Source organism: Girardinichthys multiradiatus, chromosome 22 (genome assembly GCF_021462225.1).
Source record: "Girardinichthys multiradiatus isolate DD_20200921_A chromosome 22, DD_fGirMul_XY1, whole genome shotgun sequence".
Classification (NCBI taxonomy): Eukaryota; Metazoa; Chordata; class Actinopteri; order Cyprinodontiformes; family Goodeidae; genus Girardinichthys; species Girardinichthys multiradiatus.
The window spans coordinates 4,664,236-4,692,131 of record NC_061814.1 but is presented as its reverse complement, the minus strand read 5'-3'; the positions used below and the strand labels follow the sequence as shown (position 1 = coordinate 4,692,131).

At 39.0% G+C, this 27,896-nt stretch overlaps 1 protein-coding gene across 1 annotated transcript in view; it reads left to right on the top strand.

Moving 5' to 3' along the window:
- Positions 1 to 23,381, top strand: part of slc18a2 (solute carrier family 18 member 2) — a 69,011-nt gene extending 45,630 nt beyond the window's left edge. Inside the window, exons 11-15 of the mRNA XM_047350987.1 lie at positions 416 to 467; positions 3,663 to 3,726; positions 3,813 to 3,932; positions 10,018 to 10,151; positions 22,216 to 23,381. Of these exons, the coding sequence (XP_047206943.1) occupies positions 416 to 467; positions 3,663 to 3,726; positions 3,813 to 3,932; positions 10,018 to 10,151; positions 22,216 to 22,323 (478 nt within the window). The 3' untranslated portion in view covers positions 22,324 to 23,381. The remainder of the gene's footprint in view (positions 1 to 415; positions 468 to 3,662; positions 3,727 to 3,812; positions 3,933 to 10,017; positions 10,152 to 22,215) is intronic.
- Positions 23,382 to 27,896: the final 4,515 nt, after the last annotated feature.

Sequence of the window (27,896 nt, the reverse complement as noted above, 5' to 3'; positions counted from 1 at the left end):
TCCATATTATGTCACCTAGGCTTATGTAGTAGCAATTGGTTAGACCTGATGATGTAGCAGCATTATGAAGGAGTGTACCTTTTTTGTGGGATATTTTAACCAACTACCTGAATTAGGTGTCAGTTCATGGAGGGAGATGGAGGGTTAGGGTGGGGATAAGCCTAGCAAATGCTTTAATTGACAGAAGGTTTATATTTTTTCTACCATGATTGTGTATAAATTAATTCAACCTTACACAACTAAACATACTTTTTTTTTATTCATGCTATCTCTAAATGATATATGAAGAACATAAGGCCCAGGAACTGTAGAAACTTGTGTTTGATGTTATGCCAACCATACATTCATGCAGATGTCAATGTACTTGCTTACACTGAAAATTATTCAGCTGTGATAACACTTCTTTGTTTTACAGATGGCTTTGTGCTCTCATTGGAATGGTGGTGGTTGGCTTCAGTGTTATATGTGTAAGTATATAAGAGAGAGGAATTTGTAGAAACAGTGTAAACTCAAAAGTCTACTGAAGGAAATTTTATCAGCCTTACTTGAATAGAGGAGCAATTTAATATGGATCTGAAACATGAGTTGAATTCAATAAAATTTACCATGAGCTGAACTCATCATTGGGTTTCACGGTGGCAGTGTGGCCGGTTTCCATGTTCTCCATATTCCTTGTGCATACCTGGGTTGTCTCAGTGTACTCCAGTTGCCTTCAAAAGTCCAAAATCAAGCATGTTTGGGTCGTTGGCCATTCAAAGTTGCCCTTAGATGTAAGTGTTTTCCAAGTTGTGTGTCTCTGCCCTATGAATTGGTGACCTGTCCAGGGTGTATTCCACCTCTCAGCCAGGGACCTCTGGAGATAAAAAGCACTCCACTCCATCCCACAATACTTAAAGGATGAAGTGAAACTATAAAGGAAATAATGTGTTCCCAATTTTTTCTCTTTCCTGTTTGTACTCTTTGGACAAGGCAGTTTAAAATGTTTGATATAAAACGTCTGTGGTCTATAATAGCCAGTTACATAGATCTGTCTGTGGTAGTTTGACTAATTCAATTAAATTCAGTTTATTTATATTCACAACACATGTCGTCTCAAGGCACTTCACAAAAGTCAGGTACATACATTCCAATTAATCGTAGCCATTGAACAGTGCAGTCAGATTCAGTTATATATTCAAATTGGAAAAAAAGTTTTTCTGTCTAAGGAAACCCAGCAGATTGCATCGAGTCAGAAACTTACAGCAGTCACTCCTCCTAGATGAGCATGTAGAGACAGTGGACAGTCACTGGCATTGACTTTGCAGCAATCCCTCATACTGAGCATGCATGTAGCGACAGTGGAGAGGAAAAACTCGCTTTGAACAGGAAGAAACCTCCAGCAGAACCCGGCTCAGTGTGAGCGGCCATCTGCTATGACCGACTGGGGGTTTGAGAGAACAGAGCAGAGACACAAAGAGAACAAAGAAGCACTGATCCAGGAGTCCTTTCTATGGTAAGGAAAAGTAAATGTTAATGGATGTAGCTCCTTTAGTCGTTTCACCTAGAAAGAAAGAACAGACAAACTGAGCCAGTTTTCAAGGTTAGAGTCTGAAAGAGTTAGTCACAGTAAAAGCTCAGTCAATTGCCACGTGTAGGAGAGAGAAAGGGTTAAACACTGAAAGACAGGGCCATGTGGATCATCGGTAGAGGGTGAGCATTAAGTTGTTGCCAGCAGAAGCTTGGACGATACCCCTCTCCAGAAAGGTGTCACAAGTAGACACAGAGCCAGGTCAGGTGTAGCTTCTAGGAAGAGAAGAGAGAGAACATAAAGTTAAAAACTGAAATACCAGCAAATAATGCAGAATTAGTAGTGTGAGAATGTAGCGAAGAGGGTGAAAGTGGTCATTATGTCCTCCAGCAGCCTAAGCCTATAGCAGCATAACTACAGAGATAGCTCAGGATAACCTAAGCCACTCTATCTATAAGCTTTATCAAAAAAGAAAGTTTTAAGCCTAGCCTTAAAAGTAGACAGGGTGTCTGCCTCACGGACTAAAGCTGGGAGCTGGTTCCACAGGAGAGGACCCTGATAATTAAAGGATCTGTCTCCCATTCTACTTCTAGAGACTCTAGGAACCACCAGTAAACCTGCAGTCTGAGAACGAAGTGCTCTGTTAGGAACGTATGGAACAATCATATCTCTGATGTATGATGGAGTTAGATCATTAAGGGCTTTATATGTGAGGAGGAGAATTTTAAATTATATTCTGGATTTAACAGGGAGCCAATGAAGGGAAACTAAAATAGGAGAAATATGATCTCTCTTTTCAATTTTCATCAGAACTCTTGCTGCAGCATTTTCAATCAGCTGAAGGCTTTTAACTGCATTTTGTGGACATCCTGGTAGTAAAGAATTACAATAGTCCAGCCTTGAAGTAACAAATGCATGGACTAGTTTTTCAGCATCACTCCTCAACAGGATATTTCTAATTTTGGCAATGTTCCGGAGATGAAGAAGGAAATCCTAGAAATCTGTTTAATATAGGATTTAAATTACATCTCCTGGTCAAAAATAACACCAAGGTTTTTTACTTTATTATCGGAGGTCAATTTAATGCCATCCCGGTTAAGTGATTGACTAATCAGTTTCTTTTTCAAAGACTCCGGTCCAAAGACGACAACTTCTGTCGTCTGAATTTAGAAGCAGAACATTTAAAGTCATCCAAGTTTTTATGTCTTCAAGACATGCTTGTAGTTGTTGAGGTAAAATAATGCCATCATATATGATATTTTGCGGCCTCAACCTCTCCCAGTCCGGATGTCGTAAGAAAGAACAGATGAAGAGCAGGAAATTAAGATTAACACAAGTTTAATTTGGAAGATAGTAAGTCCAATGATTTCTAATGCAAAATGAATACATACAGAATAACACAAAGAAAGAACATTACAATAAGGCCTTACGGAGAGATCGCAGGTTTTCAGCAAAGCATGGCTGTCTTTACCCAGATGTCTCTCTCATCACAGCTGCAAGAAAATTTTTATACCATCTAGTTCAAAGCTTACTGACTGTGCCTTCCCCTTTTGCCATCTGGTGTTGTAAATCAGCCAAGCTCCCTTGTGGTATCTATACCATGCCCAAAAGTTGACCTTTATTGCTTTATTGTCCCTACAGCCAGCTTTTACTGCTTGGAGCTGTTGAGAACTTCCTAACCTATGTTTCACCCTTGTTCCATCCTGACTCCTGCTGTGATCTGTGATCTCTCCTCAAGGCTCACTCATGTTAAATCTCAGTTTAATGTTCTCACATGCAAACTAAACTAATAGCATGAAAGTACATGACTTTAATTCTCAACATAGTCTATTTAACTGGTTGGGCTCATCAGGATTTATGGATGAGTAAAGCTGAGTGTAATCAGCGTAACAGTGAAAATGTATTCTATGCTGCCTGATAGTTTTACCTATTGGAAGCATATATATAGTAAAGAGAATTGGCCCAAGTACTGAACCCTGTGGTACTCCACAATTAACCCTGGAGTTTAAAGATGATTTATCATTTACATGGACAAACTGGAATTAATTAATTATCATTCTGAAATTAAAAGCAGTTATCTTCTTTGTTTTGTATGAAATATATAGATAACACATAGAGATACACTGTAATTAAATACCTAATTTGTCTGTTTTAGGTGCCATTTGCCAGAGATATCTATGGTCTTATTCTTCCAAACTTTGGTGTTGGTTTTGCAATTGGTGAGTTTTTTACATCTGCTCAGGTTACTTCTAAATTTAGTATAAAGTTAAAATTAAACCTAATCATTTCTAAATATGTGTTACAGGCATGGTGGACTCTTCTATGATGCCAATAATGGGTTACTTGGTGGACCTGCGGCACGTGTCTGTTTATGGAAGTGTGTACGCCATCGCTGATGTGGCCTTCTGCATGGGATTTGCCTTAGGTAAGCAGGAAACAAGCAAAATAAATAACAGGCTAAAGAGGTACCTCCTTACTGTTTTCACAGCATTTAAAAAGGAAAGTAGCATCCAGGTGCTGCTGATGATCAAGTGCTTCATTAACTGACCATTAGCAAATTCCCAAATTACACTAAGACCGTGTAATGTCTTAGCGTTGGTAGAGATGCAATATTCAGAGTAGGGCTGGGCAATATGGTCTAAAATTAACATCAGGATGTGGGTCGGATTTACCAAGATACAACCCTCCTTTAACAGCAGGACAGAAGCATTATATTTTGCTGACATCCTTTCAAATGATCCAAATGTAGAAATGATTGGTGACCAGTTCAGTTCCAAAAGAAAGCTACAATTTAGCTGCCTATTTTGAAAAGAGTACAATAGACTGACAAATATAGCAACAAAAACAAGATATAATTTATATCTAAGACAAACATAAATCCATTTGATCAATTATCAAACCACACAGATGCTAAACTAACAAAATTACAAAATGTTCTGCCAAACACACAAATTAAACAGCAAGCAATAAGGCAAGTTATATTATCTATTATATATCTTCTATAAGTCTGTTGTGGAGAGTGTGATCTCTTCTGCAATCATCTGCTGAGGAAGCAGCATCAGAGCCAGGGACTTAAAAAAGCTCAACAAGCTATTAAAGAAGGCTGGGTCTATTTTGGGGTCTACTCTGGAACCTCTGGAGATCATTGTGCAAAGAAGGATTCTTCATAAAATGAAGAACATTATGGAGAACCCTGATCATCCTTCACGAGACTGTTGTACAAAAACAGAGTGTCTTCAGTCAGAGGCTTCTTCAGATCTGCTGCAAGGCAGACCACTACAGGAGATCCTTCCTCCCCACAGCCATCAGCATCTACAACACCTCTTGGAAGAAACCTGTATAATATTAGCTACAACATTTAATTTCCCTTTGGGATGAATAAAGTATTTTTTTGTTTTAAATGTTCACTAGTAGCCTTTATTTTATCATGTTTTGACAGTAAGCAGATAGGAAATGGTGGGAAGAGTGGGGGAATGGTATGCAGAAAATGTCAGGGTCAGGATTCGATCCCACAACAGCCCGCGTCGAGGACTAAGGCCTCTCATGGGTCTCTCGCTTAAAACCCTACACCACCAGCACCGCGCCCATGAATCAAGTATATTGAATTGAATTGAATTATGCCAGTTTTGACTAAAATTTAAAAATCTCCAGAACAATAGCAGCTCCAGAGCATCAGAATCAGAATAAATGTCAGTTCACGAGGCTGAGCAAATTACTTACAACCAAATTACTTACCCCTTTGACAAAGGGAGTAACAATAAAGTTCATCGTCCTTTCATGAGATTGTCAAACAACCTTTAGATTTTATTAAACCTGAGCAGATAGAGACAAACTGAATTCTCTCGACCAGGATGCCTTTGTGCTAAAACCTTGTTTATTGACCATAACTTACTCTTTACAATCTCTTGATCCAGACATAGTTTGCTTTACAAACAACTTCTTTGTTTATTCAAAATCTGGCACTGAAAACTCAGGAAACTCTTGTTGATGTGTTTAGATTTTGAACTGTCTTCTCTAGAACTTTCCACATGAGGGGTGAGTGATGCATTCTGGAGCAGTTAGAGAAACAGCTGTGATAATTTATACTTAAAAGTCCCAATAAAGTCAATTTAAACAATGGCATTTGATATATTGGCCAGCCCTGATATCAGTCATATTGTCAAAAAATCCAAGACCTCAATTCTTTACACTGTTACTACACAGCTACAAGGTTCTGAGTTTTAAATCCCAGGATGGACCTTTGTGCGTTGATTTTGCATGTTCTACCGATGCTAGCATGGATTCTCTCTGGGTACTCTGGCTTGATCCAACCATCCAAAAAGCTTTAAACTGGGCTATTTTAAAAAATGCCTTCAGGTGTGAGGGTGCTCAAATCATACATGGATTGAACAGACATACAGTAAAAAAGCGCTGGCTTTTGTTTGCAATGTTGTCTCTGACTGAACCACAAGACTTCTTAAACAATGTCCATGGTAAACAAAGTAGAGCTGTCTGACCATAATCCACAGCATACCATTACAAACACCAACTGTCAAGCATGGTGGTGGAAGGGTGATGATTCGAGCTTTTTGTAATACATAACTCTGCCACTAGAGGCACCAGAGTAAAACCACCAGCCTTCCCTAACAGCTGTATTGTTCACAATAGCAATTGTTCTCAATAGTCCTTTTTCCACTGAAAGTCTCAGAATTTAAAGCCCGAAGATTTGTTTTTCCTGGGTAAACGGAATACCAGGGATTTCTGTACATTCTTTTTCCATTGTTTGGAAAGGTCCTTTTTTAATTTAGCCTAATGATGTATGGCAAAGTTGTTAAAAAAAAACTGCACTACACCTCATTAGTCCTTTACTCCGTTTAAAAGACTCTTAGCTAATAAATAATTTATTTGTTTTAACTGATAAATTATAGATGATGATCAGCTTTAGAGTTTTACACTGATTTGATTAATTCCTTCCTTTATTTCTTAAGTAGCACTGGATCCATAAGCAGGAAAGGTTGCTGCTTTACAACAGCATGATTCATTTACAATAACTACTAAACTACTACTAAACACTGATTAACACACTTATATTTCTTTTATTATAATCAGGTAAACTCATATTAGATAACTACAGAAAAATTTCTTTAGTAAAAATGTTTTTTATTAGATTGGAAAATAGCAGATATTCAGTCCAGAAGTACAGGGAATGCAAACCTTGACTGTCTAAGCATAAGTAAATATTTATATAAAGTAGAAAATGGTTAGAACATGGAACATGAAATGGCAGGACATGAGGATAAAGTTCCAAAGTTGGAACTGTGGTCTCTCCTCCTGCAGAGCTTTCTGCATAAAACGATGAATAATGAAAAATAATAAAGAGTTCATACTCCACTAAGTTAGGTTTACATGAAAAGACAATCTTAGGGAAATTTGTATTTTTTTATGTACAAGTACAATTTAAAGTTCTCTTAACATTGGTACTCCATTAAAATATTTTTCGAATGGAACTGTATTGAAAATTTATAATAAACTTCTACAACAACCTAAAATGTCCCAATTTTCCACTGAAAAATATTCAATTGTACTTTCTGGTACTTGTGGTTATTCACCACATACCTACTGAACACTTTATATTCACTTTCAGACGCCGCAAACATATAACAGGTAGCGGGAAATCCCAGAGTGCCGGGCCAAGATCAGACAGTGGTTAGTTGTGAAGTCCCAGTCCAGCTGCCCAGTTAGCTGAGCAGCTAGACCAGCCTATAAGCGGAGCTCCGCTACTCTGAAAACTCCAAAAGAACATTTCAAAGTAGACTCATTTCTGATTAACTGCAGAGATGAAGTTTTAAGGTCTACTTTCTTGCTTATAAACATCTTATAACTATAAAAATAATAGCGTGAAAACTATTCAATTGTATACTAACCTGCGCTATTACCGCAGCTGGTGGTTCCATGCCTCGCTGCACACAACTCCGCCCCTTTAATAATCTGAAAAGACCTACTCCAGACTTGGACCATTTACCCGTGAAAGTTAGGCCGCAGTAAAGTGAAATTTACCGGGTAAGTTTGCCTAGACAAGCAATACAAGCAATAAAAAAGGGGCTGTTTTTCAAGAACCAATGTCTCATTTTCTAAATGGGATTGTTGTAAAGAAAAATAAAATACAGTAAAAGCACATAAATAATGTATTTCTTGGCTATGATATGTTATTATATCAAGCTTGTATATTTATTTTCGATACAGAATTTACTACAGTATTGATCAGATAATTGCCCACCATGACTGCTTTCTTGGGACCAAGACTGTATATTGCAAATGGCCTTAAAACTTGCTGTCAGTACATACATATTATAACCTTATTCATTCATCTTCTACACCGCTATACTGCTGGTGCCTATCTCCAGCAGTCTACAAGCAAGAGGCAGGGTACACCCTGGCCAGGTCGCCAATCCATCGCAGGGCAACACAGAGGACAAACAACCATGCACACACTCATTCACAAGGGCAATTTAGAGAGACCCCTACCTATTTGTTCACTTATTAATGTTTTAGTGACAACAGCTAAATAAAAACCTATTGGGAAAAATAAACTGTTTTACCTCAGTCAACAGAATGGGAAAAAACTTTGAATTCTCAAGCCCGGAAAGGCAAGTGAAAGAAAAAAAGTTTTAGTTTTTATCATTGTACTACCTCTTCTGTCCACAAAAAGTGTGGTGCAGCCAGCCAGCAAGTTAAGTGAAGGTCAGTGTAGCAAGTTATATTTTGTTAAAAAATATGAAATATAAGTCTGTTTTTAAAACATGTTTGGGGTTGTTTTTAGATTAGATATTTGACATTAAAACACCACATATGGAGTCAGTTCTTTACAAATGAGCCTGCTTTTAAATTCTCTACCGTGGTTTCAGAGATGCAAAGGCCTACATCAGAAGGCGGTTTATTGAATACTTCTGTACACTGCTGAGAGTTGCAGGCTCAAGCTGTCAAGCTAACAAATACGCTACTTCCTATATTAGAGGTGGACAGTGTTCTTTAAAAAAAAGTGTTGCAGCACAACGGCATTCAGGAACATTTGATTATCATACAGTACAGCTAACACTTTCCATAACAATAAACAAGAAGACGTAGTTTTAATATTCAGCTACCTGTAATTATCTATCACAAAGCCTTATATCTCACATATACCAACTATATAGTGCTCTCACCCAAGATCAGGCAGTACTCCACGGGGTGAACAAACTCAAACTCCCACTGTGTCTGATGCAGGCCTTGCATCTCCGAAACCACCGTAGTGAATTTAAAAACAGGCTCATTTGTAAAGGACTGTTGCAATGTATGGCGTTTTAATGTCAAACAACCTGTGTAAAACATCCGAAAACATCTTTTAAAATTTATTGATTTTTTAAACAAAATATAACTTCCTGCACTCACTTAGCTGGCTGGCCGGCTGGCTGTGCCGCACCTTTTGCGGACATAAGAGGTATTACAAAAATATACAATTTTTTTACTTATCATGGCCTTGAGATGGAAAGAAATACATAAAAAATAAATCAAGATTTTGTTTGCGTGTGTTTGTGTGTGTGTGTGTGTGTGTGTGTGTGTGTGTGTGTGTGTGAGAGTGCGTGTGTGTTTCTGTCTTGGCATCACAGTGAGAACCATTTTCTCGATTTCACCATCAAATTGTTTGTACCAAAGTGAGGACATTTTGCTGGTCCTCACGACCTATTTTGCTAACGGTTAGGTTTAGGACTAAGGTGTGAATTGAGTTTAGGTTAAGGTTAGGGCTACTGGTAATAGTTAGATTTAGGGTTATTGTCAGGGTTAGGGCATAGAAAGGGTTGAAAATGACTGAAAATCAATGGAAGTCAATGGGAGTCGACAGATGGTCCTCACTACATATAGCAAAACAAGAGTGTGTGTGTGTGTGTGGGTGTGTGTGTGGGTGTGTGTGTGTGTGTGTGAATACACAAACTTGATAGGATAGCAACATAGCATTGCCAACAAATTCATTATTTATGTGCTTTTACTATATTTTATCTTACTTCACAACAATCATATTTACAAAATGAGACATTGGTTCTTGGAAACCAGCCCTTTGATTGTTCAATTGAACAAAGCAGCTGTTAGTTAAGGCTGTTAATTTTACTCCAATACCTCTAGTGGCAGAGCAAAGTATTAAAAAACACATACTTAAATGTTTTATTCTACACATTTTTACTTGCAGCTAACTTCTAAAGTCATGAGAAAACAATAATTTGTTCAGACCTAGAAAACAGGTCTATAAGTTTTTTTTCACTTATCTTTCATGACATTTGTAGAACCTGGGTATCTTCCATTTGTTAAGTAGACCATACACTCCTCCCTTTAGCTAAAGGTTGGCTCGGACAGGTTATAAAGATGATCTGAAACACTGGAGCAGATCAGAAAATGTCAACAGACTGTCTAATTTCAATCTATATTTCATCTTGTCAGCACTAACAAGCAGCACAGATGTTTCCTGTCAACCAAACAAACATGTTCTGTTCCTGTTACAGGTCCGTCCATTGGAGGATCCATAGCTGAGAGCATTGGCTTTTCTTGGCTGATGACCATCATTGGAGTAGTGGATATTTTATTCGCTCCTCTCTGTTTCTTTCTAAGGAATCCACCTGGACAGGAAGAGAAAATTGTAAGTTAAAATTTTCAACTAAATAAATTCAACATGAACAGGTTAAAATGAAGCATTATTTGACCTTGAGGAGGGTGGGTTGTGATGTGCGTCAGTAATATTTAAAGTAATCGCACCAAAACGAGTTGCTCTCAGACGCACCTCAGGACAAGGGTAAGAGGGGCCTGTGGAGCTATAATTACAAGGAAATCAGACCAAAGCATTGCAGTTCCACTTTATATAGACCACAACTGAATGATTTAAGGGTGAATGAAAGGATTTAAAAGCATGATATGTCCCCTTTAATGGGGGATCAAAATATCATAAAGATAGTAAAGAGCTTGTATGTTGTTGTTGTATTTATTAAGATGTATAAAAGATATTGCTATTAAATTAATCTGAGTTGTATTTAAAATAACCTAGGCCTAAGACGAAAACATTATGTAAACAACGTGAACACCCACCTGGAGTGCAAACAGCACTGAACCACTGAAAACACACTTCAGCTCTTCCAGATCAGTCTGTAATAGTACATTTTATTTGGTAAGGTGCATTTGAACTGGAACAAACAGAAATGAACTGGATTTTATTTATTTGGTTTGTAAAGACTCATTGAAATTTACAGTGGCATTTGATTTTTATAATTAGCATATTTTGCTTCTGATGATTTCAAGCTTCTAAATGTTAGAAAGTTGATGTATGTACGTTACTGAACCCATAAAAGACCCAGTACTTGCAATAATAAACAGAAACCTACATTTTGTGTGCGTCTCAAAAGTCACGCAAAGAAAATGTGATACTTAATGTTAGCAATGTTTATGTGTTTGGTTGTGAAGCTACATGAGTACCTGAAGTCTGCGCATGGAGGATGTTTGTATAAAATCCAGAACGCACCACATACACACGCTTCTAACCATTTTTCTATTCCGCATTTATGCTATAGATTTCAATTGACCTAAACTGATAGATAAATAAATTATATTAAACAAACTAAAGTGATATCTGTATTTCAAGTCCAAATGTGTTTTTTATAAAATCCTATAACATGAATAATATGTTTTATTTTGGGTCATGGCAGGGCTCATTCCTGCATGCTGCATATTGCTACATGTTAGCATAACTGTGCCTCTATACCATCCCTACTTGTGAAAGGCAGTAATTTCTACCAGTATAACTGGTTCCTCCTTTTACTCCCGGCAGTGTCTTCAGGAAAAACCCAGATTAGCAGGTGATTGTGGCCTTTGTCAGCTTTGGTTGTGAGCTCATTTGGAGTAAAATGTATAAGTCATTTGAAAGGGGGAGTGGTTCTGAGCACTTATCAGATTAAATTAGTTGTGAAAGGGACAAGGAGAGGCACAGAGATGGTGGTGACTGAGTTTCAAGGGTGATCCATCCTATTGTCCTATTTGATAAATCACATGGTCAAAGGGCACAATTCCACAACTAGTAAAATGTGGTAACTGTCAAAGATTTGGACATGTAGGTGTAGTAAAGAGCTCAGTTGTGTGAGATGTAGAGGTAGGCATCTCAATGTGAAATGTGTTGCAACTGTGGAGAGGATCAATGTGAAGCCTTTAGGTAATGTAAGAGAATTAAGCAAGAAGTAGGTCATTAAAAAAGCTGAAAAAGAGCTGAGAAAATAACTTTTCTAGGTTCTGGTCAGAACGTAGGTTAAAGATCAGAACATGTCAAAGAGGGTATTGGTTTGTGTTGACACTCATTCCAGCTCAACTTATCTTAAGGATCTTAGAGAGCTATAGATCCATCTCCAAGCTTCCATTTTTCGCTAAAATTCTATAGAAGGTTGTGGCCTAGTAGGTAACTGCTTTCATTCATTCATTACATCCTTGACCACTTTCAGTCAGTTAGGGAATCAAATCACATTCTGATGCAGAGTGATGCAGGTGACTCGTCTGTGCTGCTCATGCTGGACCTAACCTCAGCTTTCCTTACATCCTCCTCAGTAGGCTGAGACGCTGGATTGGTGTATTAGGATTTGCTTTGCAGTGGCTTTGTTAATTCCTGATATACATATTGTTTGTGGCTACTTCTAAGCACAGATCTGCTCCTTGTCCAATCCATTTTAGTATACTCCAGAGGTTCGGTTTTGTTGCCTCTCCTGTTTTTGTTATATTTGCTCCCCTTGAAAACATTTGGTGAACCTTTAAAAAAATATCTTAGCACTTCTACACAGATGATATCCAGTTGTACAACTCTTTTCACTCAAACATAATTTCTGAACTCCACACTTCACAAAAGTGTCAGAATTCAGTTAGTGGATGTCTAAAAAAAAAAGGAAATACTTATTTTTTATACCAAAATGTTCTATCTCTGAGATAGAAGACCCCTACACCTATTGGTACTTTAGCAAAATTCATTATTAGGAACCTTAGCATGTTGTTCTAAGGTTCCTAACAAGATTCAAGATTTTTTATTGTCATTATGTCACCATAATGAAATTTAGCTGAGAACAGGCTCAAGAGATACACATGTAGGTTATAGACACTTTAAATTAAAAACACTAGAAAAGGAGAACATACAGTATGTACATGGAATGTGGCATGTAGTATTTAGTATTTACATGAAGTGCAGTTTGTGCTAAAACAATCTGAGATGGGCTGGTGGTTTGTTTGATTTTCAGCAGGGATGTTTAGTGTCTGCCTGCAGGGGACAATTGCCTTTACTGCTTTGTGAATAAAGAGTTATAAAAATTTTCTCAAGTGTTACTTTAGATGCACATGTAAACATCTCTGGTTTGTTTCAATTTTAATCATTTATAGACATATTGCCAACCTACACTCACTGGCCACTTTATTAGGTACACCTGTCCAACTGCTCGTTAAGGCAAATTTCTAATCAGCGAATCACATGGCATCAACTCAATGCATTTAGGCATGTAGACATGGTCAAGATGATCTGCTGCAGTTTAAACCGAGCATCAGAATGGGGAAGAAAGGTGATTTAAGTGACTTTGAACGTGGCATGGTTGTTGGTGCCAGACGGGCTGGTCTGAGTATTTCAGAAACTGCTTATCTACTGGGATTTTCATGCACTACCATCTCCAGGGTTTACAGAGAATGGTCCAAAAAAGAGAAAATATCCAGTGAGCACCAGTTCGGATGGCGGATGGGCTACCGCTGCCGAAGACCACACTGGGTACCAGTCCTGTCAGCTAAGAACAGGAAACTGAGGCTACAATTCACACAGGCTCACCAAAATTGGACAGTAGAAGATTGGAAAAACGTTGCCTGATCTGATGAGTCTCAATTTCTGCTGGTACATTCGGATGGTAGGGTCAGAATTTGGCGTCAACAACATGAAAGCATGGATCCATCCTGCCTTGTATCAACGGTTCAGGCTGGGGGTGGTGGTGTAATGGTGTGGGGGATATTTTCTTGGCACACTGTGGGCCCCTTAGTACCAACTGAACATTGTGTCAACGCCACAGCCTACCTGGGTATTGTTGCTGACCATGTCCACCGCTTTATGAACACAGTGTACCCATCTTCTGATGGTTACTTCCAGTGGGATAATGCACCATGTCATAAAGCACGAATCATCTCAGACTGGTTTCTTGAACATGACAATGAGTTCACTGTATTAAAATGGCCTCCACAGTCACCAGATCTCAATCCAATAGAGCACCTTTGGGATGTGGTGGAACGGGAGATTTGAATCATGGGATGTGCAGCCAACAAATCTGCAACATCTGTGTGATGCTAATATATAAATATGGACCAAACTCTCTGAGGAATGTTTCCAGTACTTTGTTGAATTTATGTCACGAAGGATTAAGGCAGTTCTGAAGGGAAAAGGGGGTCCAACCCGGTACTAGCAATGTGTACCTAATAAAGTGGCCAGTGAGTGTAAGCTAATCTTTATCTTATCTCAAACAGGAAATAATTATTACTACTTTCATTTCAGAAAATTTGAATTTTTGCAATGCACTGCATAGATGTCTTAGCAAATCCTCCCAAGAGGTTACATCAGAGGACTTCTGTCCTATGTCGCTGACAGGTTACTGAGATCCTGTGATCAGTGCCTGGTGATGGTGCCCCAAACAAAAACAAAAGGAGACAGAGCCTTTTGTTTAGTGCCCCTCAGACCCTAGAACAGCAGTCCACAACCTTTTTGCGGCCTCTCAGTACTACACTCTCTTGTCGTAATAATAAAGGTTAAACATGCCTTCAACATAAGATACACCACAAAAACAAATATAGTGCATGAAAAATACAAGTCAAGTAGCGCTCAAACTCTTTTAAAAGCAAAGACAGGTGATCGTGCACCAGGTGGTAGACTGAAGGCTCCGGCCTAGTCTCCAAAATCCCTGCTAATGTTTGAAACATGTCAAATATACCTCTCTTCACACACCGTCCCCACAAATCCAATTTGGTTTTAAATGAAGCTACTTTATCTGCTAACTTGAAGACAGTTGTCATTTTCCCCTGAAGTGACAGATTGACTTAATTGAGCAGGTGTAATATGTCACACAAGTAAGTAAGTTTTGTGACTCATTCCTCGTCAGTGAAATGTGCAGCCAGCGACTATTTTTCTGAGAGAAATCTTTGCAGCAGCTTTCGTAATTAAAACATCATTCTGTGTATAAGAGGTGTCTGTGCTCCGCGTCAATCTCCTCACAAAGCTGCTTAAACAGGTGCGAGTTTACAGTTGTTCTCCAAGTGGCGAAGCAATTTTGAATGCTTCATTGCCTGGTTGCTGCATATTATGCGAAGCGGGCTTGGTGCGTGGGAACAACCTGTTGCAATAAAGCCATATTTCAAGTAGGGCTCCTGGTATTGTCTGTTAAATTCTGTTTTTTTCTTTTAAGTTATAGGCTCTTCTTCTGTCTCCTCACTGGCTCTTTTACCCAGCGCAAAGAAGCTTTCCAAAGACATTTGTTTTTTGTTCATTTTGCTAGCTTGGGGGGTAATGGGTTATGTGTTACTGGCAGGAGCAGCCTCTTAGAAGGTAGCCATTTGACCAAGGCAAGCATCTCGACCTGCATCAAGAATGAGAGTCATGTGGTGGAGAGAATCTGGGATTTTTTCAAAATAAAACATAGTTCATAATCAGCTACTAAATAAAACGGAAATAATGTGAGTTATGTATTTATTCTATGGACCCCGATACCAGTTTACCCATGAACTGGTGGTACCTTTGGTTGTTTTGTTTTTTTTGGATGTTTTTTTTTTTTTTACCGTGTCCTGTCCGGTGGAGTAGCGCTCAGAATTGTTGTCTGAGTGCCCAACCGAAAAAGCCCAACAGATTTACTTTCGCAAGTGGAGCATCACAGCTAACACTTCAAAGCTCTGCTTGATATGTATAAAAAATAAAAAAACTTTTAGAAACTGCTTTGGGATTATTTCAGTTGTTACGGACACAGAGAGAAATGAAAAGCAAAAGAAATAAAAAGCCCAACAGATTTACTTTCGCAAGTGGAGCATCACAGCTAACTCTTCAAAGCTCTGCTTGATATTTATAAAAAATAAAAAAAACTTTTAGAAACTGCTTTGGGATTATTTCAGTTGTTACGGACACAGAGAGAAATGAAAAGCACAAGAAATAAAAAGCACAAGAGAGAGAGGTGGAGCAAAAGGGAAAAGGAGAGATAAGGAGAAAAGAATAGAGGAAAGAAAGAAGGATGAAGAGAATACAAGATAGCACACTGCTTGCTTCTACACCTGCATATTAGCAGCTTTTTTCACCAAAAAATGCACGGTACTTATCAATGCAAGATTTATTTAGTGGTAAATGCGGCTCAATATAGAACATTTATGTATCTGTTAACACCTGAACCTAAACACCTGTGGGTCTGAGTGTGAACGCGCTTGTGTATACAAGGTTTCTCCATAAAAATATGCAATAGCGAGTGTGAGGAGCCACAGACCTGCTCCCCAGGACCCGGGACAGATATGGAGGAGATCTGGGGCACAGACATCCAAAGGCCCCCGAGAGCACTGGAACCCCCAGGAGAGCACCGCCGGGGCAACCGCAATCCCCCCAGAGAAGAGCAGTGGAGACTCCCAGGGGTAACAGCCATTGTATGACTAATTAATAGCACAACTGAGGTGGAGTCTGATTCAGAAAAGATACAGTCCCCTTTGATGAGATATACAAACTTCATGTATGTTCAGTCAAGATTGTGGCAGATAATTGTATCTCTAATTTCAAAGCTAAGGCGTTTTTGAGGATTTAAAAATAATAAAATTAATAAAACAAAACGGCCATGCATTCAATAAAGCTAGTTTATGTTTGACAGAGATGAAGGCATTTTTGGTGGCTTTGCAACATTCATTTAAATGTGTTTATCATATAGAGTTTTGTGTAAGGGTGTTATTACAACCTGTGCAAATGATTAAATAGTTTAATTGGAATTCTGGGTAATATGTCCTATTTCAATGCTCACAATTCATCTTGGGGACGTAGTCATTTAGGCAGTAGTTACCATGTAGTGGAGACCCTCCTAGAAAAAAGGTTATGATTGAACCATGGAAGAAGAACTAAGGTAGATATCCGCACTGGAACTGATTCTGTGCTAGATTTGACTCTGGTATCCAGTAATCAGGCATGTAAATATAGTTTGGTAGGAATACTGTATTGTTGGTTATAATTATCCCATTAACAAAATACTGCAGAAGTGGAAAGACTTTTAGGATGAGAAATGAGAAGATCAGACTCATACTCGTACTCGTCGTCTTCCGCTTTATCCGGGACCGGGTCGCAGGGGCAGCAGACTCAGCAGAGACGCCCAGACGTCCATCTCCCCAGACACCTCCTCCAGCTCCTCTGGGAGGAGCCCAAGGCGTTCCCAGGCCAGCTGAGAGACATAGTCCCTCCAGCGTGTCCTGGGCCACTGCCTGGGACTCCTCCCGGTGGGACGTGCCTGAAACACCTCCCGAGGAAGGCATCCAGGAGGCATCCGATATAGATGCCTGAGCCACCTCAACTGGTTCCTCTCGATGTAGAGATGCAGTGGCTCTACTCCAAGCTCCTCCCGGATGGCTGAGCTCCTCACCCTATATCTAAGGGACTGCCCGGCCACCTAACGGATTAAGCTCATTTCAGCCGCTTGTATCCGGAATCTCATTCTTTCGGTCATGACCCAAAGTTCATGGCCATAGGTGAGGGTAGGAACGTAGACCGACTGGTAAATCGAGAGCTTCGTTTTTCGGCTCAGCTCTCTCTTCACCACAATGGACCGGCACAGTGCCCCCATGACTGCAGCAGCCGTACTGATCCGTCTGTCCATTAGAGGGTGACACGGGAGTGGATTTTCTCTCCTGTCCCATCCCGCTCCCACAGAAAAATGTCTTGTCCCATCCCAATCCCAGGCCAGCATAACGAAAAAAAATCCTGTCCTGTCCCACTCCTGGTAAATTGGCTCCCACTCCCATCCCGCTCCCATTCAGAACGACTCCCACTCCTGTGCCACTCCCATTTTTGTTTTCTTCATTTAGTCTTTTGGCAATTTCTTTCTTTGAAGGACCAGTTAGGTCCCTGTTTTTAGCTGTAGTAATGGCCAGTTAAAGTAAAAAGAATAATAATGAAGAAATAATAAAATATCAAACAAGGAAACAGACCATGCCTATCTTAGTTGAATAAACAAAATGTACCTAGTAGTTACTTATTTATTAAGTGATCGTTTCCTTTGAACAATGACATCACTTTTATGTTTCAAGTTGCTGGAACGAAAGAAAAATGCACCTAGTAAGAGAACTGTACTTGTTGAACAAAAGGACAAAAAGGCATTACCTTCATAATTTAGAAACTGTACCTCAATGGTTCACAGCCCTGGTCCTCAGGGACTCCTTCCCTGTAGGTTTTAGATGTGAGTCTGCTCCAGCACACCTGATTCAAATTCTGACATGACATCCTATACAGGCATCAAGAATGGAGGGTCAAACTGGACACAATTAATACAATAAAATAATCAATAAATAAATAAATGTTGTGAATGTCCCATAAGTGAAGTAAATGTAACATGAAAAAAATGTAACATTAAATGTGCCATTAAATTAAAGGTACCATTTATTTATTTAATACATAATTAGAAACAATAAATGTACCATTATATCATGAAATGGACTATTATGCAATTAAATGTGCCACTGAATAATTAAGTATAATTTTAAAGACGACATGACGTAATTAGTGGTACACTTAATATTTAATGATGTATTAAATAAATTGTACATTTAATGGTACATTCAATTTTTTTATATTTCACAGCATATTTATTTAATATCTTCCCTTGATGAAGCCTTTCTATACGGAGCCCGCGAGGGGACAAGGGTTTTTTTTTTTTTTTTTTGTGTCCCCACGCAATAGTCTTTGCGTTATTTCGCAATACTTTGTGGGATAGTTTCCAAACCAGATAACTGCAAAAATAAAACAAACACTACACCCGTTTTGAGATTTATCGAGTTTTATTTTGAAATCAGCCTTAAATAAAATTATCTTCAAATCAGACTAAAAGACAGTTTTTATCCACAAGCTGTCAAACAAACTACTGAACAATAATACTGCACGAAACCACATCTGTGACACTTTGTTTGCTTATTACTGCTGCATGATGTGTACTTTTTTTTGTACGCCATTAGTGTTTTTGTTTTTATCGTGATTTGAACAGTTCTTCTTATCCAAAGCATTTAATCGCATTGTTTACTGCGTGTTAACCTGCATATGAAAAATAGACCATATCAATCACATATCAGTGCTGTTTGTTTCATGAGCAGTTTGTCATCTGTGCTGTTGCTCCAAAATGCCGAATGCAAAAGTATTGCGTGGGGACGCAAAAGAAATAAATTTCCCCATGTCCCCTCACGGGCTTCCGTACCTTACCTCTTAAATCTTTAGTGCACATGCAGCAATTTTGTTGGTGAGATGAGACTGGACACATGATGGTACTTTTGGTTTGATGAATGAAGAGATGCAGGACTGATTAAATCCAGAATCTGCCTTACAAGTGTCCCTTAATCACTGGTGAACTTGATTACGGCTAAACACGTTTTACAAGCAGCAGACTGCGTGTTAACACCGCTACATTCAACTCTCCTGAAGTTCGGTCATATTTGCGACTTTCCTGTCAGCTCTATGAGTTTAATAGATAAGTCTTTACTTCTGACTTTACATTGCAAATCCAATTTTACCATGTCCAGTTCTCCACCTGCGTTTGCTCCCTCCATTCTGAACGCAGGTGGAAAACATCGATCAGAAGCACTGTTGGGTTGTGGGTCGTGTAGTTCGTTTGACTCGCATTATAGTATAGGCTTCTTGGAAAGAAACTACACAATGGCGACGTCGTCCAAGTTTTTTTTTCTTAACGTTTATGACAAAGTCTCAGTTTTACATTTCCAAAGACAATTGATCCTAGTTTATTTTCCCTCCTATCAATTAGCTCCCGCTCCCATCTGCTCCCGTTCATTTTTTATCCTGTGCCGTCCCAATCACGTGATCTTTACTGATGCTGTCTCCTGTCCTGCGGGATTCCCGTGGGAATCCCACCTGCATCATGTCAATTAGCTTTTGTTTTTCACCTGATTCATGCTTGCCTGTCCTGACTGCCTGTCCATGCCGTTCTCTGCCACCACCTGCTTAAGTGAGTTTTATTTATTAAATCAGTTTACTCACCACCGCTGCTTGCTGTCATCTGCATTCTGATACCTATAAACACCAAAATCGTTGGGAATGTTCTATTATTCATCCCGACCAAAGCAGCTTTATGCCGCATAGACAAATGTATTTTAACTGCACCGCTTGTTCCACATTGTAAAAACACGCATGTAAAACACAGAGGAGATAGTAGTAATTTCTTTAGATACATTCGACCAAGTGGAGTGGCCTTTTATGCTGTTTACACTCAAATAAATTTAATTGGGCCCTCCTTTCTTAAGTGTATTGAGCTTATTTATTTGTACCTAACTGGCTCTATCATCACTAACCAAGACATTTTATGCCCCTTTACAATTAGTCATGGCATTATTATTAAACCACTATCTGCAAGTATTAGACAAAAAACTTTTAAGGACTCCTTTTAGCATTTTTGGACAAGAACATCACATCTCGCTATATGCAGATGACTGTACAAAGTTATTGAGCAACAATCTCTTTTGATTACCTAGAACAGTGTTTTTCAAACCTCATCCTCAAGGCACATTGCCCTGCATGTTTTGGAGGTTGCCCTGCTTTAACATACCTCATTCAGATAATTGCAGTTCAGCAAAAGCCTGGTAAGAGGCCATCAACTTAAATCAGGTGGGCTGAAGCAGTGAAACACCTAAAACATGCAGGACAGTGTGCTATGAGGACCAGGGTTAAAAAACACTGTCCTAGAAAGTAATAATGTGAGAGCTTTGCCCTGAAGAATAATTTCAGAATTCAATACATTCAATATAAACTTACAGCAAAGGTGTCACTGCTAAAAAATCTAAAAGCAATCAATGCATACTTTCTGTACTTCCCCACTTCTCGTATAACAAACAGCAACTAATGGATGGTGAAACAAACTCTGGCATTACTGAACAGCAAACCTCTGCACACACAGAATAAATTGACACAATTTCTTAAAATACAAGCATTTATTAACAAAAATAATTCAACTCACAGTCAAACATATTTCAATTAACAAACTCTTTACTACACTTGAACAATTTAACTAAAACTACCAAGAAAATGAAAGAATAAGAAATACTAATGAACTCTATTCAAATGAACAAGGGATCAAAGATGGTTAAAAAAAACCATGACCTATTAAATTATTAAATAATACTGGCCAGGAGTCGAAACCAGGACCTTCTTGCTGCAAGGCAACAGTGCTACCAACTGCGCCATATGGTAAAATAATATTTAAGGAAATATTATTTTGAATGAGAACCAAAAACCTTTCTGGATAAACGATTTTTAACTAGCTCTCACCTGAGTCACGTGCCTAGCTTTAGCCGTTAGCAGTTTCAGCTAACAAAGGAAACTTATAGCTTGTTACCATTCAAGTCAGACATGTACCTTAAAATACCATTAATACAAGGATTAAAATGGATCGGCGTTGACGGCGTATTATGGCCAACATGTTTTGAAATCCAACATTTTAATAAAGTTGTCTTAACTTTAAAAGACAACACAAAACAAACAATTATCATCAGGCTGAAATATCTGTTCAAATTTGCTGAGCAGCTAACCTGCTAGCACTTGAGTAGCTGAGTTTCTCAACACAAACAAAAATAAATGTCATGGAAAAACACTATATAGATTATTTCCTCCTAAACTAATTTTCTCTGCTCAAACACCACCTGTTGCATGAACCATGCTGAAAAACAGACGGGAGGTCCAATGGGTCCCAGTCATCCACGTGTGGACTGAACTGTACAACAAAGGCAAGCTCTGCACTGATGGCAAAAAAATTGTGTAGCACATTCTTAAGCTTGCTGGACCTCCTTGGATGTAATTGAGCTTCTTCTCTCCCGTTTAATCTCCTTGTTTGAAGTTTTTGGTTATTAAGATTTTTTTCCCTCCAGCTGCAATTTTCTCAGTAGCAGTTTTTAGCATGTGAACCCATTCTAAAACAAAGTGATGATGACTGCACTCCTTTGGTAAGAGGTAACCACTGCTTAACCTTTGACTGTTATAACAATCAGTTTGCTTGAATAGACTGAGAGAAGGCTCTTTAAGTTTCACCTGTGTTGTTTATGTAACTTTACTGAAATGAGGTTTACTCCAGATTATATGCTAGGACCAAAATACAGTAAAATGGATTTTTGTTAAAAACATTTTTAGCCAACAAAACTCTTTGCAATGAAGGAACATATATCTGATAATTCTGCACAGTAATCTGTCAGAAAAAACCGAAACTACAACATTTGCAAGGTTTAATTAATTAAGTGAAATGCCCTGTTCACAGAATATCTACATTTAAGGGATTATTTGTGAAAATGTAATCTTTCACCTTGGGAATGTGTCAAATAATTTTATGCAGAATTACAGTCCAATGCAAGTTGCAGGAAAAATAAATAAATAAATAATAATAATAATAATGATGATTATTATTATTATTATTATTATTATAAGCAACGGTTTTCCTCTGTCTTTCCAGGCAATCTTGATGGACACAAACTGCTCAATGAAGACAAGGTCCTACTCCACGCAGGGAACGCACTACCAGGGAGAAAGCATGGATCCAGAATATGATGATTATGATTAACAAGACAACCCATGTAGTTTAACCCCTCAGATGATATATTTTGTTGTACAAAAAAGGTATCTGGGGAATATAACACGATGAAGCTACACAGCCAAGATATTCCCATGTCATTGTCCTGCATTTGGTTGTCACTGTTCAATGTTATCTTCACTGTTGTACTGGAGAAAACCAAAGTTGTTCTTAATATGCGCATTTTGTGAGAAGTGGTTTTAGAAAACAGCCTTATTCAGTGATAGGTCAAGTCAAGTCAAGTTTATTTATATAGTGCTTTTCAGCAACAAGGCACTCAAGGTGCTGTACATTGTGAGAAAATGTGTCAAAAAGCACTTTCAGACAGTAAGGGCAACAAGGAGGATTTCTTTGTTGGTTTATCTGTTAAAATTAATGGTTTGACCTTTAAGTTTTATGTGTGTCAACATTACTATCTAGAAAATATTATCAGAATTTAATGTTTAGGTTGTTGTTATAACTGCTAAGTATGTGGTATGTCAGTAAGGGTAAGAGATAGTTATTAAATTTATTTAAAAATCATGTGGATTTAGCTGTTATTGATAAACTACAAGGGAACAGCTGTAGTATCATAAGTAATTAAGTATTCGAACCAATAATATTGGATGCTTTGATTTTCATTTGGCTATATACTTCTTTAATGTCAGAAAATGTGACTGACCCATAAAAAATAGATAAAAAAATTTATTTAAAAATGCATTAAATGGAGGATAGCTGTCATAAGCATACAAACTTAATGAAAAGCTGCTACATTTTAAGTGCAGGATTTGTATGATGTATTCTAGGCTAAAACAAGAAAGCTTCTTTTGTTTTACTTTTTTGTGTTTATACTTTCCAATTTTAGATATTTCACAGATGAACAGTTAAGAAAATGATTTGCTGTCCAGTTTTTGAAGAAGCATATCGAATAAGGGTGTAATGTTTTTTTCAGCTTGTTAGATGAGACAATACACTGTACTGGGTTAGGATAATGAGATAAAATTTAATATTTTTTGGGAAACTATTAATTCCATTTGTTTGTTTTCACAAATAAAGGTTTTACGAATTAACTGTTTGAAAGAATTCCGTATCATTGTAGAGTAATGCAAGCCAGTTTTGATCACTCTGTATATAGTACTTTGGTTTTCATGGTTGTCAAATTCTTAGGTGGTCCTCTTGACATTAATATATATATTTAAATGTAAAGGTTTCACCTATGTCAAGTATTATTAGCAAAGCAAACAGGAAATCTTTTTTAGTTGACAGGGACCTCAAAACCTAATTCCTTTTTACTTCAAAGTAAGAGTTTAAAATAGAGCCATTTTAATATTGTGAAATCGTTACATCTGTAATATCAACATATCAATGTAATTGCAATTCAACTTGCAATTCATGTTAAAACATACTTACATTACACTACTCACAAAACATTAGGGATATTTGGTTTTCAGGTGAAATTATTAGAAACATAAAAACTTCACACTACAGTGATATTATGTCATAGAAGTAATACATTTAGGTAGAAGCATGCAATGGTGATGTCCTCATGTTAATTTATTGAAACCATAGCCAACAACAGTTAAGATCAATGTCTCTGCAACATGTTATGTGGCCTTGACCATCAATTACAGCTGGATAACAACTTCTCATGCTGTTCCCAAGTCAACTTAGTGTCTGCTGAGGCATGGCATCCCTCTCTTCATGAAGTGAGGCCCTTGGTTATTGAGGTCCTGAGGTAGAGAGTTAGGAGCCTTTAGACAGTGACCCAGCTGATCCTATAGGTTTTCAATGGGATTCAGCTCTGGAGAAAGTTCAGGCCACTCCATTCGAGGCACTTCAGTCTCCAGTAGCTGTTCTCTAATGGTGTGACCTCAATGAGCTGGACCACTGTCATCCATGGAGATGAAACTAGGTATGTGTTGTTCATGCAGGGGCACAATGACTGGGTTAATGATGTTATTCAGGTAGTATGGGCTAGTCACTGTACCATCCATAAAATGTAGGCCAGTTCTGTGTTGACCAGACACACCTGCCCACACTGCAGCAACACCACCACCGAAGGCTGGTCTGGTGACAACAGTAACTGATGCATAGAGCTCTCCTTGATGTCTCCAACAGCATTTCTGCTTTATGTGAATCAGCTTTCATCAGAGAACATCACTGAGGCCCACTGGTCCCACATAAAGAGTAATTACTCTCTGGCCCATACAAGACGACAATGCCTGTAGCTGGTGGTGTGGTCAGGTACCCTTGCAGGTCGTCTAGTACACAGACCACCCTGATGTAAACTGTTTCAAATGGTCTTACGAGACACTTAGGTGCTTCTAACTTCCCTTAGATCTGCTTGAAGTTGAGTGGTATTCATCATCTGGTACTGCAGAGCACCCAGAGAGTTCAGGATCAGGAACCTGAGGTAGAATTGGGGCCGCACAAAGCTGTGGAGAAATTCATGGAGATAGTGCAGGAAAGATCGGTGATGCAGAAATCACAAATGAAGATGACAATGGTGATGAAACAGGAAGTGCAGATGGCAATGATAATGATAATTGGGCGGGAGGTGCAGATGGTGACGATAATCATGAAGGCTGCACAATGTGCATCTCTGGAGCACTCAATCTCTGAGTGAGACTCTGGGAGGCGAGTTTCTGGAAAAGTCTTTCGAGGCTGGTCTGGTGTAAGTGATGCAGAAAAAAACCAGCCCCAAGTTACCGCAAATTGTAGGAGACACCCTCTGCTGCAGACCGCTGGAAGGTGCTGGGCTTGGTGACTCTAAGAGTAGGCTGCAGGGTGGGAGCTGTACAACAAATGTGTTGTGTATATATATACAGTGCCTTGCGAAAGTACTCGGCCCCCTTGAACTGGTCAACCTCTTGCAACATTTCAGGCTTCAAACATAAAGATATAAAAGTCTAATTGTTTGTGAAGAATCAACAACAATTGGGACACAATCTTGAAGTGGAATGAAATTTATTGGATGTGTCAATCTTTTTAAAAAAATAAAAACTGGAAAGTGGGGCGTGCAATATTATTCGGCCCCTTTACTTTCAGTGCAGCAAACTCACTCCAGAAGTTCAATGAGAATCTCTGAATGATCCAATGTTGGCCCAAATGACTGATGATGATAAATAGAATCCACCTGTGTGTAATCAAGTCTCCGTATAAATGCACCTGCTCTGTGACAGTCTCAGGGTTCTGTTCAAAGCTCAGAGAGCATCATGAAGACCAAGGAACAAACCAGGCAGGTCCGAGATACTGTTGTGGAGAAGTTTAAAGCCGGATTTGGATACAAAAAGATTTCCCAAGCTTAAAACATCCCAAGGAGTACTGTGCAAGCAATCATATTGAAATGGAAGGAGTATCAGACCTCTGCAAATCTACCAAGACCCGGCCGTCCCTCTAAACTTTCATCTCGAACAAGGAGAAGACTGATCAGAGGTGCAGCCAAAAGGCCCATGATCACTCTGGATGAACTGCAGAGATCTACAGCTGAGGTTGGAGAGTCTGTCCATAGGACAACAATCAGTCGTACACTGCACAAATCTGGCCTTTATGGAAGAGTGGCAAGAAGAAAGCCATTTCTCAAAGATATCCATAAAAAGTCTTGTTTAAAGTTTGCCACAAGTCACCTGGGAGACACACCAAAAATGTGGAAGAAGGTGCTCTGGTCAGATGAAAGTAAAATCGAACTGTTTGGCCACAATGCAAAACGATATGTTTGGCGTAAAAACAACACAGCTCATCACCCTGAACACACCATCCCCACTGTCAAACATGGTGGTGGCAGCATCATGGTTTGAGCCTGCTTTTCGTCAGTAGGGACAGGGAAGATGGTCAAAATTGATGGGAAGATGGATGGGGCCAAATACACGACCATTCTGGAAGAAAACCTGTTGGAGTCTGCAAGAGACCTGAGACTGGGACGGAGATTTATCTTCCAACAAGACAATGATCCAAATCATAAAGCCAAATCTACAATGGAATGGTTCACAAATAAACGTATCCAGGTGTTGGAATGGCCAAGTCAAAGTCCAGACCTGAATCCAATCGAGAATCTGTGGAAAGAGCTGAAGACTGCTGTTCACGAACGCTCTCCATCCAACCTCACTGAGCTCGAGCTGTTTTGCAAGGAAGAATGGGCAAGAATTTCAGTCTCTCGATGTGCAAAACTGATAGAGACATCCCCCAAGCGACTGGCAACTGTAATTGCAACAAAGGGTGGCACTACAAAGTATTAACGCAAGGGGGCCGAATAATATTGCACACCCCACTTTCCAGTTTTTGATTTGTTAAAAAGTTTGACACATCCAATAAATTTCATTCCACTTCATGATTGTGTCCCACTTGTTGTTGATTCTTCACCAAAAAATTTGACTTTTGTATCTTTATGTTTGAAGCCTGAAATGTGGCAAGAGGTTGACCAGTTCACTGGGGCCGAGTACTTTTGCAAGGCACTGTATATATATATTTACATATATATACATATATATATATATACAGTACAGACCAAACGTTTGGACACATCTTCTCATTCAAAGAATTTTCTTTATTTTCATGACTATGAATATTGTAGCTTCACACTGAAGGCATCAAAACTATGAATTAACATATGTGGAATTATATACTGAACAAAAAAGTGTGTAACAACTGAAAATATGTCTTATATTCTAGGTTCTTCAAAGTAGGCACCTTTTGCTTTGATTACACACACACTCTTGGCATTCTGTTGATGAACTTCAAGAGGTAGTCACCTGAAATGGTTTTCCAACAGTTTTGAAGGAGTTCCCAGAGATGCTTAGCATTTGTTGGCCCTTTTGCCTTCACTCTGCGGTCCAGCTCACCCCGAACCATCTCGATTGGGTTCAGGTCCGGTGACTGTGGAGGCCAGGTCATCTCGCGCGGCACCCCATCACTCTCCTTCTTGGTCAAATAGACCTTACACAGCCTGGAGGTGTGTTTGGGGTCATTGTCCTGTCGAAAAATAAATGATGGTCCAACTAAATGCAAACCGGATGGAATAGCATGCCGCTGCAAGATGCTGTGGTAGCCATGCTGGTTCAGTATGCCTTCAATTTTGAATAAATCCCCAACAGTGTCACCAGCAAAGCACCTCCACACCATCACACCTCCTCCTCCATGCTTCACGGTGGGAACCAGGCATGTAGAGTCCATCCGTTCACCTCTTTTGCGCCGCACAAAGACACGGTGGTTGGAACCAAAGATCTCAAACTTGGACTCATCAGACCAAAGCACAGATTTCCACTGGTCTAATGTCCATTTCTTGTGTTCTTTAGCCCAAACAAGTCTCTTCTGCTTGTTGCCTGTCCTCAGCAGTGGTTTCCTAACAGCTATTTTACCATGAAGGCCTGATTCACACAGTGTCCTCTTAACAGTTGTTCTAGAGATGTGTCTGCTGCTAGAACTGTGTGGCATTGACCTGTCCTCTAATATGAGCTGCTGTTAACCTGCGATTTCTGAGGCTGGTGACTCGGATGAACTTATCGTCCGCAGCAGAGGTGACTCTTGGCCTTCCTTTCCTGGGGCGGTCCTCATGTGAGCCAGTTTCTTTGTAGTGCTTGATGGTTTTT